The 17,626-nt window shown below is 37.4% G+C and overlaps 1 protein-coding gene across 13 annotated transcripts in view; it reads right to left on the reverse strand.

The window, feature by feature from the left end:
- Window positions 1-17,626, reverse strand: part of MITF (melanocyte inducing transcription factor) — a 202,440-nt gene that overhangs the window by 86,695 nt on the left and 98,119 nt on the right. Inside the window, exon 1 of one of the 13 annotated variants that reach the window (XM_057507477.1) lies at window positions 3,602-5,076. The exons of 11 other annotated variants lie outside the window; for them this stretch is intronic. In XM_057507477.1, coding sequence (XP_057363460.1) covers window positions 3,602-3,657 — 56 coding nt within the window. In that variant the 5' untranslated portion in view covers window positions 3,658-5,076. Of the gene's footprint in view, window positions 1-3,601; window positions 5,077-17,626 lie in introns of those variants that run through there. One more of the 13 variants, XM_057507463.1, reaches the window with a different exon arrangement.

Here is a 17,626-nt window from a genome sequence, read left to right on the forward strand (position 1 = left end):
TCTACTAAGGTTTGGGAAAATATTAGGATGTAAATCTGAAACCTCCTGAGCCTCTCTGAAAAAAAAAAAGCCGAACTAGATCAAACAATGATGTGAATTGAAAGAAGAAACAGAGAATTGAGAAGAAGGAAGAGCCGGTATTTGGAAAACATTCAGCATCTGATCAAACCTTTCCTGAAGCCTTCATAACTCTGGACATTGGATACTGATTTGCAAAGGTCAGTCAATCTTCATTTTACTTAAGCCAGTTTGATGTGCTCTGGAATACTATAGCCAGTTTTTGTGACATTTTAGAAAATATCAGTTATTTTCAAAAAAAAATCAAAGTTTCAGCCTAAGATCTATAAATCAATGTAGTATCCATTCTCCTATTTTCTCTTCATTTTAGCCAGTACAGTACCACTTGCATTTCCCAGCTTTTCAGGAGCTTATGTTGGCTTCATGCCTGTTTTGCAAATGAAATTTAAGTAGAAATGTCATGTGGTACTTCCAGGAATTCTCCCTAAAGAAATACCCATCTTGTACTTTCTGCCATCATCTCTCCTAGAATTTGGCTGTAATGGCTACAGCCCCAGCAGCCACTTTGTACCACCAGGATAAGACCCAGACTTAAGGATGGAGCCAGAATGTATTTACCCCTTCATGACCAGGTGCAGCCAGCTCCATGAGGGCAGAGATTTTTTTTTTAATGTTTTATTAACATATGGATTCTTCAGCACCTAGAATACTACTTGGCCCATAGCAAGATGACCTGCTATGGTCATTTATTGTTTCTATCCTAACAAATACCCCACCTGTTAAAATCAAATAATACTAATTAGTATTGAAAGACCTTTAGTTAAACATTGCTTGAATGATCCAGTGACAGAGAATACATTTTTCCAAGGAGCCCAAAGCTCTAGGGACCTACTATTTTTTTTCTTTTTTTTTTGTATTTATTTATTTTTTATTAAGGTATGATTGATATACACTCTTATGAAGGTTTCACATGAAAAAACAATGTGGTTACTACATTTACCCACATTATCAAGTCCCCACCCATACCCCAATGCAGTTCACTGTCCATCAGTGTAGTAAGATGCTACAGATCCACTTTGTGCTTTCTCTGTGCTACACATTCTCCCCGTGATCCCTCACACCATGTGTACTAAACATAATATCCCTCGATCCCCTTCTCCCTCCCTCCCCATGTGCCCTTCCACACCCCTCCCCTTTGGTAACCACTAGCTCATTCTTGGAGTAGAGACTTACTATTTTTCCTTAATTCTAAAACAAACTCTTCACTACAAGTCAAAATAGATCTTACAGTCAATGTGTATATTTAGTAGTTTTCTCCTCCTCCAAATCAATAGTGAACTGGAGACACACAAATACATTTGTTAGACAAATACTGTGGAATTAAACTAATTGTGGCTGCTCAAAAGTTTAAAGAGTTAAAGTTTGGGTAATTCAGAAATCTGGGCATTGGAGAAACCCACTCGATAAAAGGCAGAGGGAGAAACATCAATTCAGTCACTATCTTAAATGAAAATCCATAGAACATAACAGAGAATAGCATAAGCCCTGGGGCCAGAATAACTAGGTTGAAATCCTGAGTCTATCATTTCTCGGTTATACAAGTTGGGCAGGATTTCTCACAAAATGGAGGTAGAAAAAAAAGTACCCTTGTCATAGAGCAATAATGAAAATTAAATGTGTTAATACAGGCAAGATACTTAGAATGGTGGCCAGCACACAATATGGACAATTAGTAAGAAAAGCAATGAATTCTTCTATAACATTTTAGTTCCTGAATTGGTTTTTCTCTGAGCATCTTGATATCTCAAAAGTAGTGAAAACCTGACAAGTTATTTTCTAGAAAGCCAAAACTCTCAAAATGTTGCCTTCTGCTATGGTGTTCCTTTGCTTTCCTAAAGGGAAATACAAAATAAATTTGCAGTGTGTGCCCTCCCTAAAAGAACAGACACAAAGAAGTTAATGGGCAACAGCTCAGTAAACAAGTTGTGTCAAACATGTATGCTAAGAATTTCATTCTGAGAGTCTATAAGGGAAGCGTACTTCTATGGTGAGAGTTATAGTCACCCAGAAAAATTAATTCAAAGCCAATCAAGCAAAAATAGTTGCAATTAAGAATTAATTTGGGTATGAATTCAAGGGTTACATCACCACTGTCCTTATGCTACATCAGGATGGCATGTTTCATCCATCCATGCCATCTATTACTTTGCCTAAAGTTAATATTAAAAAAAATTAGTAAGTCAGAGTACATTCCTGTGGGGTATGACTCACAAATAGCAGCCATCACCTCCATAACTACCATCTGATTTACAAAGCAGAAATTTGTAACATTTCTAGCATAATGATGCTTTAAATACAGTACATATACTCTCTTCATAAAGCACTCTACCATTTCAGAGAGATAAGTAATTAAGCTGTTTCAATGACATAGAGAATGAAAAAATATCTAAAAAAGCAAACTAAAGACAGCAAAAACAGCACAAGAAAGTACAAATTATTTTAAAAGCTACTCTAAGAACATTTAAAGATGTATCTGCTGAACCTTATAACATTAACCACACTTAAATTTGGGGGGGCGGATTTTTTTAAGAATCAATTTCTAAAAATAGTTCTGCTGCTTTGAGTATTTTTCCATTATTCTTGCCATCTTTAAGCACACCTTCACAAGCTGCTGGACATAATGCTTTTCTGACTTAATCGGAGCCTTTCTCATGACCCGGGAATGTTCAGTAAATAATTATTAAACTCCAGAGGTGGCTTTTGCATAAGTTGATTTGCTTGAATGCCTATTCACTTAGGAACACAGCTTTTAGTATTGTTTTCAAATCTTATCACCTAACACAGAAAGTAAATGTTAAAGGAAGGGAGTGTGGTAGCTATCATCCAGTTAGTATTTGTCCATGTTAGTATTTTTGAAACTGCCAATTTCAAACTTGTTCTACATTTATATGCCAGGCAGATGATGTTTGGATGTTTTGTTCTATTTTCCTCTAAAAGAGAAAAAAAAAGTGTGTGTGTGTGTGTGTGTGTGTATATACACACACACACACACACACACAGAAATGCAAACAAGATCTTTATTAATGTAACTGTCACTATCCCACAGTCAGGAAAAAAAAAGAGAGAAAGCAAAAAGCCAAAGTGTTTGTAATGGACAGTTTTGACAAATCTTACTGCTAAGCATACTAGTTTTCCTGAAGAAAATCCTTTTTTATTCATAACAAAGCTGTGCTGCAGTCTGCCCTGTGATCATAAATCAAGCTCTGTTCTAACTCGGATTTTTCAAGCAGTCATTTTTTTTGGCATTATTAATTTAAGACCAACATTCAATTTTAAACAAGAAGGCAAAGCTAATGGGCTAGCATTTAGATGCCAACCCCCCACCAAATGAAGGGTGTTACCCTTGTCAAATCCACCTACTAGGCTAACAGCTGAAGCTGATGAAAGCCACAGTCACAAAGTAACAGTTCTAGTATTTTTAACTCCCAGTAAAACCTTCCCTTTCTCTGTCCTCCCCCTTTAAAAAAAAAAATGCTCCTGCCAAGCGGTCCCGGGATTATTTCCAGAATAAAACTTCACTTACAGATACAAGCTTTCAAAGGAGCAAGGCATGAACATCTGAACTCTAAGCGCCTCCATCTTTTTTCCTTTAAGGTGTTCTGCAAGCCCTTGGCGAAGAGTGAAAGTCAAAGTTAGTCCTGGCACTGGCTGTGTCACTAGGGGTGGCTCCTGATAAGGCCCTGGAAACTCCAATCCAAACACAGCTCATGCTACAACGGTGCCTGGTGTCTGTCTGCAATAGCAGACCTGTTTAATCCAGTACCTACTGTACCTGCAGGACAAACAGCTGCCTCACACTGCAGAGGGGCCCTGCAAAGACCCAGGCACGGCCTGAAACCCTACCCAGCAGCCAGCAGAGCACCTTGGGATGCTTACTTAGCCTTCCCGGGCTCAGGTGCCGGTTGAGGCTTGCAGTGGCTGCGCGTTATTAGAGAACTTGAAGGGAAAGGTAATTTCACATACTGGTGAATTTTTAATACTTAATAGAGTCACGCAATCTAGGAGGGTTGTGGGATTGCTCGTGTCCCTTCTCATTTGGGGGAGCTCAGGCATCAGCTCATCACACACCGCTAGCTGTTTTGCATCCATGCACAGGCATTTTTGGAACAGGAGCTTGATAACTGAACATTCTCTCCTGCTGGCAGGCTAGAGATCCAGACATTCCTTACCCTCAGCCCCCAAGAATATATGAAGGCTTTCCTTGCCCATACCTGGTAGCTGCTTCTAATTACGGGTATCATCTTTCAGGACAAACACATCTTTAGGCCATTTATCTGTGTATTCTTGGACTGTCATCCAATTAAATTCTGAACACACAGGTATACAAGAAGAAAAAAAAAAGACATGCTCTTGAAAGACAGTTTAAAATTCTAACATGACAACATGAATATTATCAAATATTGATGTAGCTCCTACAGACTCAGCACACCAAACATGTCCTGCTGAGTTATGAAAATATGTGTTTTCCCTATACACAATTCAAAGGTAAGAACAAACACATCTGACATCGACAGCTGAGTAGCCTGGGCAACTTACTTCACCTCTCTGTGCCTAAGACTTTAATCTCCAACTTAAATAGTGGGAAAAACAATGCAGTCTCCATACGCCATAATCAAACTACAATTCTAGAGTATAATGAAATTATCTTTGTTTTTCAACTTTCCTTTAATAATAGGAAATATCCTGCCAGGAGTCTGAGACAAGCTATTTCTGGCTTTTTATTCTTTGTTCATTTGTTCACTCATTCATTCATTTCTTTGTTTAATAAATATTTATGGAGCCCCTACTATGCCCCAGGGACTGTGTAAAGTCTGAGTTTCCAGTCTAGTGGGATACACATGTTAAATAAGCACTCCAATATATAATGATACATGTACTAACTGCTACAGGGAGCTGGAAAGACTTAAAATGTAAAGATCAGAAGAGGCTTCTCTTAGGCAGGGACCTCTACGCCAAGATGAGCTGGGGATAAAGGGGAGTCTTCCAAGCAGTGGTAACAAGATATATATGTGTATGTATATATATGCACACACATGCGCGCACACACACATACATGCAAGAACCCTGAGGTAGGAAGTTAGAAGGAAGATCCATTGTGGCTGAAGGACAGAGAGTGAGGGAAAAGTGTGGCATCCATGAGCCCAAAGCAATGACCAGGGCCAGACCATTCAGAATCTAATGGGCAAGGAAAGCTCATTGATTCTGATCCGAGATGAACAGGAAATCACAAAGAGGTTGTAAGCAGGGGAGCAGTGGGCTCATATTTGAATTTTTAGGAAGGTCCCTGTAGCTGCTATATTGACAACCAACTGAAAGAGGGGGAAACACTGGCTGCTGTACCAGTAGGAGGTAATGATAGCCCATAGCAGGGGATGGGGATTGCAAAAGGAGAAAGGGTGGAGTGCAGTGGAAAAAAGTGAGCAAATTACCAGTAAAACTAAAGACCAATAAATTGAAAGAACAGGGGTGGGATAGGGAATCCAGGTCCCTGATGCAATGATTGCATTCATTAACAATAGTTACTGAGCACTTCCAATACATTAGGTATTGTGCTGGCTATGGAGGTAAACAGATGACTAAGATGCTACACTATTACCCTTCCTAACCTACCCCACCTCTGTCTCCTGCCCCTAGCACAGTATGCCATAAAAATGAAGACACAGGTTCTGGACTCCAGTTATCTGGGTTGAAATCCCACTTCTTACTAATTCTCTGACTTTGTGCAAATTAACTGAACTTTCTTTTGTCACCTGAGAAAGGGGAAATAAGTGGCTATCCTATATGTTATTGTCAGAATTGAGGGAGATAATTCATGTGATGTGTTTGGCATAGTCTCTGACATAGTAAGCTCTCAATTAAAAAACTAACTCTTATGATTACAATTATGGTTAGGGCTGTCATCCTGGATTCAGAATGACTGATCCAAAGAACCAAAGGAAATAGAACAGAGTGAAAAAAATAAGAAAAAGCCATAGAAAAAGTAGAAGAACAAGGAAAAGAGAGAAGGTAGAAAATTATCATAAGAGGACCTTTAAGGGATTATTTTTTTAAAAGACTGAGCTGGACTCTCTCCAACCCTGGGCACTATCTGAAACTGCGTTACGTTAGAAGGTACCCGGGTAAGTTTTAGAACTGCAACCTGATTTATTACATGCTTACACACAGGGAAAATCTGTACCCTCCATGGGCTCTCAAATGTTGACCATGAAACCAATGGTATCAGTTCCAGCCATTCCAGCAGGGACACAATGTGATGCCAATGCTCCCCTGGCATGTTCAGCCAATGACACTGCCTGACTTTTTACCCTGGACAATCCACCACCCCAGGAAAGCTGTCCATTGACTGTTCATATAAGTGCTTAAATAAAATTACTCTTAAGGAGTGTATGTTCAACTTACTCACGGTACTTTAGAAAGATCTAGATATTATACCTGAGTTCTCAGATAATCTTCTTGGACACAGCAATGAAATACCTACCAGCAAATTCACTAAAGTTTGACTTAAATGTGCACATCTGCCATTATCTACAAAATTCATGAAATATTACAAAAATTTTCCCAGTACTAAAATACTGGTTTTAATGTAGTCACAGAATTATTCAGCAAATTGTCTCCTAAGCAGCAGGAGCCATGTCTGTTTTGGCTTACTGTTAATCCCCAGGGCCTAGTGGAACAGAGTCCATAGTTTATAGGTATAAGTTATCTTTAAAATGAATCACTCTGTAATACGTAAGCAATTATTTTGTGTGTATCTTTACTATTCAGATGAGTATGGTAGGTACCTTTACATACATATGCATACACACACATACACACATACCTAAATATGCACACACCCTAAATTTAAACAGAAACTAAGAAACAGTAGTGGAGTAAAAGGAAAAATTCTACTTTTAAAATGAAACACTGAATGCACATTGAAAAAAAATCCATACTCTAATACATTTCAAATCTTAACTATTACTTCTTGTCCCCAACTCCAGCAAATCAACTAGAGTCATCAGAATTTGTACTGACCTTTTCAATGATGACCTTAGCCAAAATGGAACTTAAAACTATCAACTATCCAGTGACAACCAACATTTCTTTGGATGCTAAATTTGGGCCTCAAAATCTTTTTGGAAGGAAAAATTCAATCACTATGTTGAATGAGGTAGAGAAGAGATAAGAGGCTTTACTTGTTACCCTGTCTAAAACTTAGCTGAAGAAAAGTAGGACCACTGTTATACCACAACCAGAATTCTTCTTACTTTATGTGGGTGTCCAATGTTTCATTGCCCCCAAAGCTTGCCACATTCTTGTATCTTTTCTTTTGATAGTCATCGCTCTTTCCCGTATACTCATACTTCTACTCCCCAGCCTCAGGACAGTTAACACTGAAGGCTTATTATGTGCCCAGCACTATAGTGACCCATCAGCTACGTCCTACACACAATTCAGGAAACATCTACTCAGTCTTCAAATCTTCCGATACAGCCAATGGTTCCCAAACCTGTATTACTATCAGGTAAGTAGCTGGGAACCCTTCTCCCACCTCACTGCCTTAAAATCAACTCAGGAGCACTTAAAAGTACAAATATTGAGGATCTTTCCCCAAAGAATTTAATGAGACTCTCCAGGGGCTTTGGAATTTGGCATTTTTTAAAAAACGTTCTTATAAAAGCCTAATATGAAGTCAGACCTGGGAACCGCTAATACAGAATATAGCATATTATAATATATATAATTCTATGTAATACATTCTATGTGAATAATATAAGAGTGGCAGGAAAATACCCAAGAATGTAAGCTCTCTTTAGTTGTTAAATAAAGGTTTCTACTTGCACAGTTAAATTCTTTTAAGTATCCACTTGCCATTACTATGGATATACTTTGAATGCTCAGTCAAAGTCTGATTATGAGGTAAAAGGAGCATGAAAGCGGTTCTGAAACCCTAACAGTACTCTCAACAGTTACACACTCAGCCTCTCTCCTCCCCACATAACATGAGGTTCCATTCTGAGGGAGTCAGATGCCACTGAACGGCCCTGTAACTCCAGCATGCACTGGGTGGCCCAGCACTTGAGAAGCACTATGCTCAGAGATGAATGGACATAGAAGAAGCCAGAGGCTCCGTGTTTCAGGGCCTCACATCAGAAAAACCCAAAACTCACAAACACATGCCTATCCTAAGCCTGGGCAGAGAGGACAATGCCCAGAGGCTTCCTCTCCCTCTTCCAAGGACTCCTCCCCATGGCCAGCCCCTTCTCATCTTTCAGAGGACACAGCTTAGAGGTTTTACTTCTTCCTCAGAGAGGTCTTCCCTTCCCATCCTATCCAAAGCAAAAACACCTACTTCTGTGTTCTGCTCTCTCTGCAGATGTTTGTTTCTTTCTTTTACAGCACTTAATCCAACTTGTCATCATTTTATTTAATTGCCTCTTGTCCTCGAGGGCAGGCTCCTTTGAGTTTACTTTATTCTCAGTGTCTGGCATATAGTAAATGCTCAATAAATATTTGTGGGCTGGCTGGCTGACTGAAAGAAAAGAAGGAAGAATAGACAGATGAGTGAGAAAAAGAAAAAGATTTCAGGAAGGGAAGGTCTTATGACATAGAATTTGAAGGTGGCATTAAATTAATTAGGAAGGAAGTCAACAGGCATGAATAGGATCCACAATTGTACTCTCTTTGGAGGCTTTTAGTTGCTGAACACATGGAAAAAATAGTGGGACATAAAGTTAAAAGAAATTGGCCCAACAGTTCTAAATCTGAAACCCTCACAGTCAGACTGAAGGATATTTTTAATGACTACTTATCTGCAGAAATAACTGTTCAGTACCGCTCAATCACGTTTATCTCTTTCATCCTGTTTCTATTTTTTTTCTACCAAGAACAGATCTCCCTGAAACAATGATGGTACAGCACCTTCTGAAAGACTGCTCTTTGTATCTGACACACAAAGAAGCCCTTTAAGGGTGAAAAGGAAAATGCAGAAGAGACCAAGATGGCCCAGGTAAACTGGATTTGGGGTCATGCTGACATTATTAAAAGAACAGTTTGGATGCTTATACAAACATCCAGAGAGAAAAATCAATGGTTTTTAAAACTGTTTAGAAAAATCTGTTCTGAGAATAAAAATATAATCTACCAAGAGGCATCTCAAATGCTTTCAAGGTAAATCTTTGAGCCATTAACGGAGAAATACATGAAATCACAGCTTGGTCTTTAATGTAATAATCAATACAACAGAGATTAATTCCTTATCTTGAGCTATCTGATATTCCATTAGAATTCACTTCAAAAGAAATACTTGTTCCTGAATTAAAGGGACTCAGAGGCTGTTCCTTTGTTACCCGGAGTATTCACAATGAGAAGACCACAATATACAACAGAAGCCAGCTCATGGAATGACACAAAGTTGGGAAGGAAATGCTGATAAGATTATGTACTTTTGATAGCATGTCTTCAAAACCAGAAATTTAGAGAAATGCAATTTAGTTTCCTTACCCAGGTAAGTAAGCAGAAAAAGATAACATTATTGCCATTGTGTGTGGCAGGAGGCGGGGAGGGGGGCAAAGCTACTCACAATAAATAAAATCTTCCACTTCAGGACTTTAAAGTCATGGTGTTTTTTCTCTCAATTTAGTGGTTAACTCCTAACTCACTTAAAAAGGAAAACTTGGACTTCTCTTTTACTGTAGTAACTTTTTAAAAAGTAGTTAAAGACTAAAGTTAAAAGTAAATAAGCCCACCGGATGTCCCTGCCATCCTCTTAAAGGATTGAAACAGGAGCACGTACCACTGCTGTCAACATTAAGACTTCACAGTTTCTTTGTTCTTCCAAGCAAGAGTCCAGACATTAAAATATTTTAAAGCAACATAATATTCAGGTATTAGAAGTGTCCTGTACAAACAGCTTTGCTGAGGTCCTGGCTGCTGAGGTAGGTGAATCTACCCTTCCCAAGATTCCATGTCTCAGTGCGATACCAGGGCATCAAAAGCTCAACAAAAATCCTTTATGGTCCACGGAGGATCTGGAAAAGCGGATGAAGATAAAGAAGAAAGGGGTGATTTGTCAGCCAGGCTTTCTAGTCTATTCACGTAAATTCAATATTTGTGATCTAACTGTATGGAAAGGTAGAGATAGACTGTTTTTTGTAGACAGTCATGCTATGGTAGAAGGTGGTTTGGAGGTCAACAGATCAAGGTGAGAAAACTCCAATTTGTATAAGGGGTAAGGATCCAGGGAAGTGGTTTCAACCTGTCAGCAGGAAATCTCTGAGGAGTCCACTGTTTTATAAGTAAATGAATAGTTTATATATCTCTTCTACATATATAACCTTACCACCATTTTTCAGCTGGAGACAACAATGTGGTGGGGCAATGGAGACACACATACATGCACATACCCACACACTGGGTTTATCTCGTAGCTTTATCTTGGGCAAGTCATTTAATTTCTGAATCTCAAGATTTGCATCTTTAAAACAGTGATATTTACCTATTTAACAGATTAAGGTGATGATTAAATGAGGTAAGTTATGAAAAGTACTTGTCACAGTGCCTGAAAAAAATAGCTCTCAAATGCTATGCAAGGAACAAGGACTCTATTTCAGAATATGCAAGAAAATGAAAGGTCAGCCCTAAGAGCTGCAAAGAACTTCAAGTTTTAAGGCAAATAAAAGTTATTATTTGGAGGCAACAATGAAGACACTTTTGAAATATGATATATTTTTGAAGAAGATGCACAAATTCAAACTACATGTAAGCTCAGGAAAGGTCCAGAGAAATTTCTGAACAGTACATTCATAATGAATAACTCAAAACTAAGATGTTGCAGGTGATATATAACTTCTTCTGATAGTAGACAACGACTTAGACCTTTTCAATAGTTATTTTAGCTACAGACAAAAAAATATTCTGCTCTGTGTGCCGATTATGTTTTTAACTTGTGTTTTTGCTATATAAACATACCCAGAAGTCAAGCAGGACATTATATAAATAAGCAAAACTAAAACAAACTGAACCTGTGTTCAATAAATAGGTCACTTTGTGTTAAGTTGGTGTTACTAGTCAAATTTCCCAAATGTCTAAACCATCTCAATACTCACGCTCTTACACTAATGACATCCTGTTTTAGTTATGCTGAACAAACGGGAGTTAGAATGAAAAAAATAATATTTGCACAGAAATCCTTCCTGTCTGTTGATTAAATCCAATCAATCATAATAAACTCAATAGGCATTAGCATTCTGTACCTAATTTACACTCTAAGGAGTTTGCCTATAATCAAAGTATGAATTTATGTTGATAGTAAAATGTTAAAATAACTAACATTTTAAATTAATAGTCTCTGTAATTTCAAGTAATACTGCCATGAAGTGACAGAAAGGAAAAATAAAATCTTTGCTTAAAAAAATTAAGAAGTCACATGTCCTTAAGAAAAAAAAGTTACCTAACAAAGCTACCTAATTCTCACTTTAACATTTAATGAGCATTAATTATCTTCCAGGTATTATAGGCAACAGTGGTGACAAAGATGAAGATAGTAATAACCACTCCCAATCAGACTTACCTAGGTCCTAACATCAAACAACACTGGTTCACTTTTAAGAGCTATGGACAAAATCATGAATAAAAGATAGAAAAATCAGTATATTCTTATGAAAACTCATCCACTCAACAAATATTTACTGAGCACCTACTATGTCCTGGTTGCTGTTCAATATTCTTGACAAACATCACTGATATCAGGAACCTTAGATTCCAAAGAAAGAATTATTTTGGAGCAATCTGAATGCTCAAATCATTTATTAATATAAACAGTTTGGAAATTGGGTAGATGTGATTCTAACAATCACAAACGCTAATTCTAAAATGAGAACCTCGCACTGGAGTTGCCTCTTCAGTTTTAGTCTGTGCCCCACTCCCCACCTACATTATGAATTCCATGAAGGCATAAACCATGTCTGTTCAGTTCGCCTCTTCATTCTTGAAACCCGCACAATTCCAGACCCAGAGGTGTCCAATAACTATTTGTCAATGGGTTAAATGATTAATTAATTGACCAGGTGCTTCTTCTGGCTACATTTGACCATGATTTACCTTAAAAAAAATTAGGGAATGAAACACGCTTCCCTAAATTTACCAAGCATGATTTTAATTAATGGCATTCACTAGAAAAAAACATAAAGAAACAATGTTTGTCCTCAAATAACTTAATCTAATTGGACAAAAGAGTGAGAAACTGTGAAATATCAGCATAATTTATATTCATTAATGGGAGAAGAAGAAATAAGGAAGTGCTCAGCATAGAATTATTCAAAAAAGGCTCTCTAGGTGAAAGAAGGCCTTTGAAAATTTGGGGGAAAATGATCAACTTCTTTCCTTTGGTGAAGATAGTAAATCTTGAGCAGTTTCTCAGAGTGTGAGATAAAAAATGAGCTCAAATTGAGACACACAGACTCCACATTAAATAACCATGGAATTACACAGTGAGAAAGCCCTTTCAAATTTCTTTCATCCCAGGAAAAGTCTCTGTTTGATGCTAGTATGTCTTAAATCTCTCAACACTTGCTCTTTGTAACAAAAAAAGCTCAGATCTCAGGCTCAGGCCCTTCCACACAATATATACCTTGTAAGAATCTAACAAATTTCTTCCAGTTTCATTATAACATTGTTACACATACTTCCATTTGTGATTTCCATTTATTACACCACTTCCTTAAAATATTTATATTTTATATATATATATAAAGTTCCCATATAGTAGAAGACGGCAAAAGTCATGAAGTTGGCATGAGAATGGCTAGAATCTGGGAAACACTGAAATGAAGAATGTGCCAGAATCCTTCAGTGGAAACAGGAATAAACACAGCCTAGAAATAGTGGCCTATTCTATTGTAGTGAGAAGCTAACAGCTACAAAGAATTTCAGTCTGATAAAGAAAACCATGTTGGGCTCTGCAATCATGGTAAGTGGACCTGGCCCTAATCACTCCCTAACTGTGGAAAAGGAGCATGACTTTCCGATAAGAATCCATATAGGAAAAACAGGCACCTGGCCAAGTAGCACTGAGAATATCACAATGGAAGTAACACTTCACACTTGTTGGTAATGCCTGTAAACAAGACCTCATCCAGCAAAAAAAAAAGACAAGGCTGTTAGAACAGAATGTAGGGCATGCTCAATGTTGATGCTTCAGTATATAACGATCTTTCTTCTCATGCTGTGAAGGTCACTTCTGCCTGTGTTATCTCCTAGGGCACAAATAGAGCTTACAGTCCAGTTTTATTTGGGTTTGTTTTCTTTCTAATTTCATAATGAAGTATCAAAAGAGACGCCTAAGTACAGATCTTTTTTTCCTTCTGGATGTATAATACTTTCATACACTAGATGGAGCCAATTTTATAATGCTTTGGGGTTCATGTACAGATTCGTGTTGCACTTGAAAAAATTCATACATAAAGTTTTGGGAAAACAGTGTACCACCTAAATGTTCTTTAATTTAAATTTCTTAAGGCTTAATTTTAAAGATCAAGAGGTCCCAACATTTTAGCACTCTGTACATTTTCTATATCAATATCAAAATATCAATAATTATATAAATATGTGTTTAAAATATATACATCTTTTAGTTTATTTGCATTTTTAGTTTTGATTTATTAACTTGTATTTATAATAACTTTTAAAATGACAACTTCAAAAAATAAATTTTTTTTTCTTTTGCTTTGAGAGAAATGGTAGCAATTTAATTTTTAAATGCAATAAGCATGTTCCTTTCATCTGACCCATAAAGTAAAGACTACCTCTAGGATAGGAGGAATTAGGAAAAAAAGAGTCACAGGTGGGTAGAATGTGGACTGGCAGTTCATGAGAAGATAGAAAATAGTCACTGCCATTGGGCAAAACTGCTAACACACTTGCAAAGAGAAAACAGCTGATCTCCAGGACGAGGAAAGGTCTACTGCCATAAGACAAGACTATACCACTGGTCCACAGTCACTAACCTGGGGCTGGGATGGGACAGCAGGGAAGAAAGAGGAAAGTTATGATTTTCTCTTGTCAGTCATAGTAACTCAAGGCTGTTCATTGAGTCCTAGTACTTCAGAGCAGTGGTTCTCAAGTGGGGATAGTTTTGTCCCCAGGGAACATTTGACAAAGTCTGGAGACACCTTGGTTACTGCAGATGGGGAGGTGGGTGTTACCAGCATGCAATAAGCAAAGGCCATGGAGGCCGCTAAACATCCTTCAGTGCACAGAGTGGCCCCCCCATGGCAGAGCTCACCCAGCCCCAGATATTAGCTGTGACAAGGTTGAGAAGCTCCATTTTAGAGTAAGCACTGCTCCATACAGGAGGTGAAGTCGTTTCAACTCACTGTAAGCATTAAATAACTATGCAAAAATCTATGCTTTATAAAAAGCAGTCTTTAAAGTCTGTGGGACACAGTACATTGATATACTTGATCTTTCACATATGCCCCAGTATTTGGGTCAATGCAAACAATTATTTTGAGCGATTAAAGCCATCACAACTGGGATTAAAGATTAAGGGGGAACAGGTTAATAAATTAAGGACTATGGACACAATTGACTACTACACAGCAGTGAAAATGAGTGAACCACAACTACATGCCTCTATATAAATAAAATAAAAACTAGTTGAATGAAAAAAAATTAGTCACATAGAATACCGCCATAAAATTTCATGTGTTTAAAATTCAAAGTACAGTTTAGACATGTATTAATAGACAGTAAAACTATAATGAAAAGCAATAGAGTGACCAGCCTAAAATTCAGGGAGGCAGTTAACCCAGAGTAGGAAAGAGAAGAGGATGTAATCAAAGATGAGTTTCTAGAGTGTTCTACATCTTAAGATATAATGGGTATGTGGTTATTCATTTTATTGTTCTTTATTAAACTGATAGGTTTTACACACTTTTCATATGTATTATATATTTAATTTTTTAAAACATTAAAAAGTAAGGAGTGCAACATTTTGCTATGCTGATGGACAGTGACTGTAAAGGGCTTTATAGGGGGGACCTGGTATAGGGGAGAGCCTAGTAAACATAATATTCGTCATGTAAGTGTAGATTAGTGATACCAAAAAAAAAAGGCACTTCCTGTGTGGTAACCTCCAATGAGTTCAACACAAGGGTATAAAGGGCATATATAAAAGTGTAGGCAAAGGGTCTGTTTGTGTTTATATAGAAGATCAAAGCCTAATTGGGCTACCCTAAAAATGAACTAAGATACGATATGAAAAAGAACTTCCAACATCAGCACTCTCAGGAAGACTCATGCCAGAAGATGATCATCAAAAAACCCCAACAAAGATCCACGTACTGCTACAGCTGTAGATGCACTCATCCCACCAGTTCCTGCACTTGCCATGGGAATGAAGAAGGAGATATCTAAGCTGGCCTGTGCATACAGTAAAACAACAAATTTGACTGGATCTATACTGTTGGAACTCAATCAAGAATTAGGAGAAGTGCAAATTTTAGTGCTCCAAAATCTTACAACTACTGACTATTTACTGTTAAAAGAACATAAGAGATGTGAACATTCCCCAGGAATGGGTTGTTTTAATTTGTCTGATTTCTCTCAGACTGTTCAAGTTCAGTTGGACAATATCCACCATATCATAGATAAGTTTTCACAAATGCCTAAGGTGCCTAACTGGTTTTCTTGGTTTCACTGGAGATGGCTGGTAATTACAGGTATGCTTTGGTTATATAACTATACTCCTATTATGTTAATGTGTGTGCACAATTTAAGTAGTAGCTTAAAACCTATACATGCTGAAGTTACTCTACAAGAAGATATGTCAAAGAAATAATCAATCTTCCCATGTTTTCGTCCGCCTGCTACTTCTATAGCTTTTCTTCTTCCTTCCTAATTACAACCCTTAAATAGAATTCGTGCCTCATATCAAATTTACCGAGTATCATAATTCTTCCAAGTGGTAAAGATACCTCAAGACAAATGCTGGGCATAGAAGCTACAGGGCATAAATATGCAAAAAAATAAAAAGCTAACCATTTCAAACAATAAGGCTTTTCTCTCACTTACCAACTTTACATTTCCCTGTATGGCCCCAGAAGATGACTGGTTAGCCAGAGATGGGTAAGATTCCTCAAGGGAGGAACAACCTAAGACAGGCACAGTCACAGGGGGGTCATCAGGTGAGAAATTGGGGATCAACAGAGGTGAGGCTAAGAACCTCACCTCCCCTGTTCTGAGAGAAATCTTCTGCATACGTGGATGTTTTATTGCCCTTGTCTAGCTTGGATTAACACATAGTCTACAGGCACACACCTGATCATCTACATTTGCTCTCTTACAACACTAAACTATGTTTTCGATCTTTATCTTGTATCTACCTACCACTTCAGCATTTTATTAAAAATAATAATAATTAAGAGAGAAATGTGGTATTCACATATAAATCAAGGATAAAAATCAAATGAGTATTCATATTTGAACTGACTGTTTATAGTTCATAATGCATGAGCAAAACCAAAAGTTTCTGTGATGACTTCCCTTGCACTGTTCACTATGTAACTTATTCACTATGTAAGAATTTGTTCTCCATGTAAGAACTTGTTTGTTTAGCCTCAGAAGATTGGAGACTGATGAAAATTAGGCTTGGGGTGGATTAATGATTGTGCATTGAGCATTGACTCCCCTATACAGAATTTTATTGTTGTTAACAACCATTTGATCAATAAATATGAGAGATGCCCTCACAAACAAAAAAAAGTACACACTTCCAATTGTAAAATAAATAAGTAACTGGGATGTAATGTATAGCATAAGGAATATAGTCAAAATATTGTAACAACTTGGTATGGTGATAGCTGGTACCTAGAATTATCATGTATATAAATGTTGAATCACTATATTTTACACCTGAAACTAATGTAATGTAATACTGTGTGTCAACTACCCTTCAATAAAAAATAATTATCTACAAAAAAAAAAAGTAAGGAGTGTAAGGGAAGTGAAGAAAGAGAGATAGTAAGTATAGGTTATTCACCAAGAAGGATAATAGTGAATTTTAACCTACCTGGCTAAGGTACTACCAGGTTAGAGGACCCACTCTTCTTTCTGATTAACCGTGCACAATTCAGTTACTCATATACCTTATCCATCAACCACCAAACTGCCTCTCCTCTGTCCTCACTGCTATTCTGCCATGATTCAGCTCTGGCCTGGACTGCTAAACATTCTCCCCACTACCCTCAATATACCCACATCTCTTACCAAATAACTATTCCTAAAGCACGGCTTTGTTGTTCTCATGCAACTACTTAAATACAATTAATGATTCATCATGGCAGAATGAATGAATTTCAAATGTCTTATTTAGATGGGTAATAAAGATGAACTTACCTTTCTAGTCTTAACTATTATAAACATTCCAGACAATATAAACAGCACACTATATGTATATGGTTTTTGGTAAACAGCAATAATGGTCATAGCAGTACTGCTTATAATAATGCAAAACTGTGGGCAACCGAAATCCCTGCAGCAGGAGAAGAAATAAATAGTAATATAC

The sequence above is a fragment of the Manis pentadactyla genome, chromosome 1 (genome assembly GCF_030020395.1).
Source record: "Manis pentadactyla isolate mManPen7 chromosome 1, mManPen7.hap1, whole genome shotgun sequence".
Taxonomy (NCBI): Eukaryota; Metazoa; Chordata; class Mammalia; order Pholidota; family Manidae; genus Manis; species Manis pentadactyla.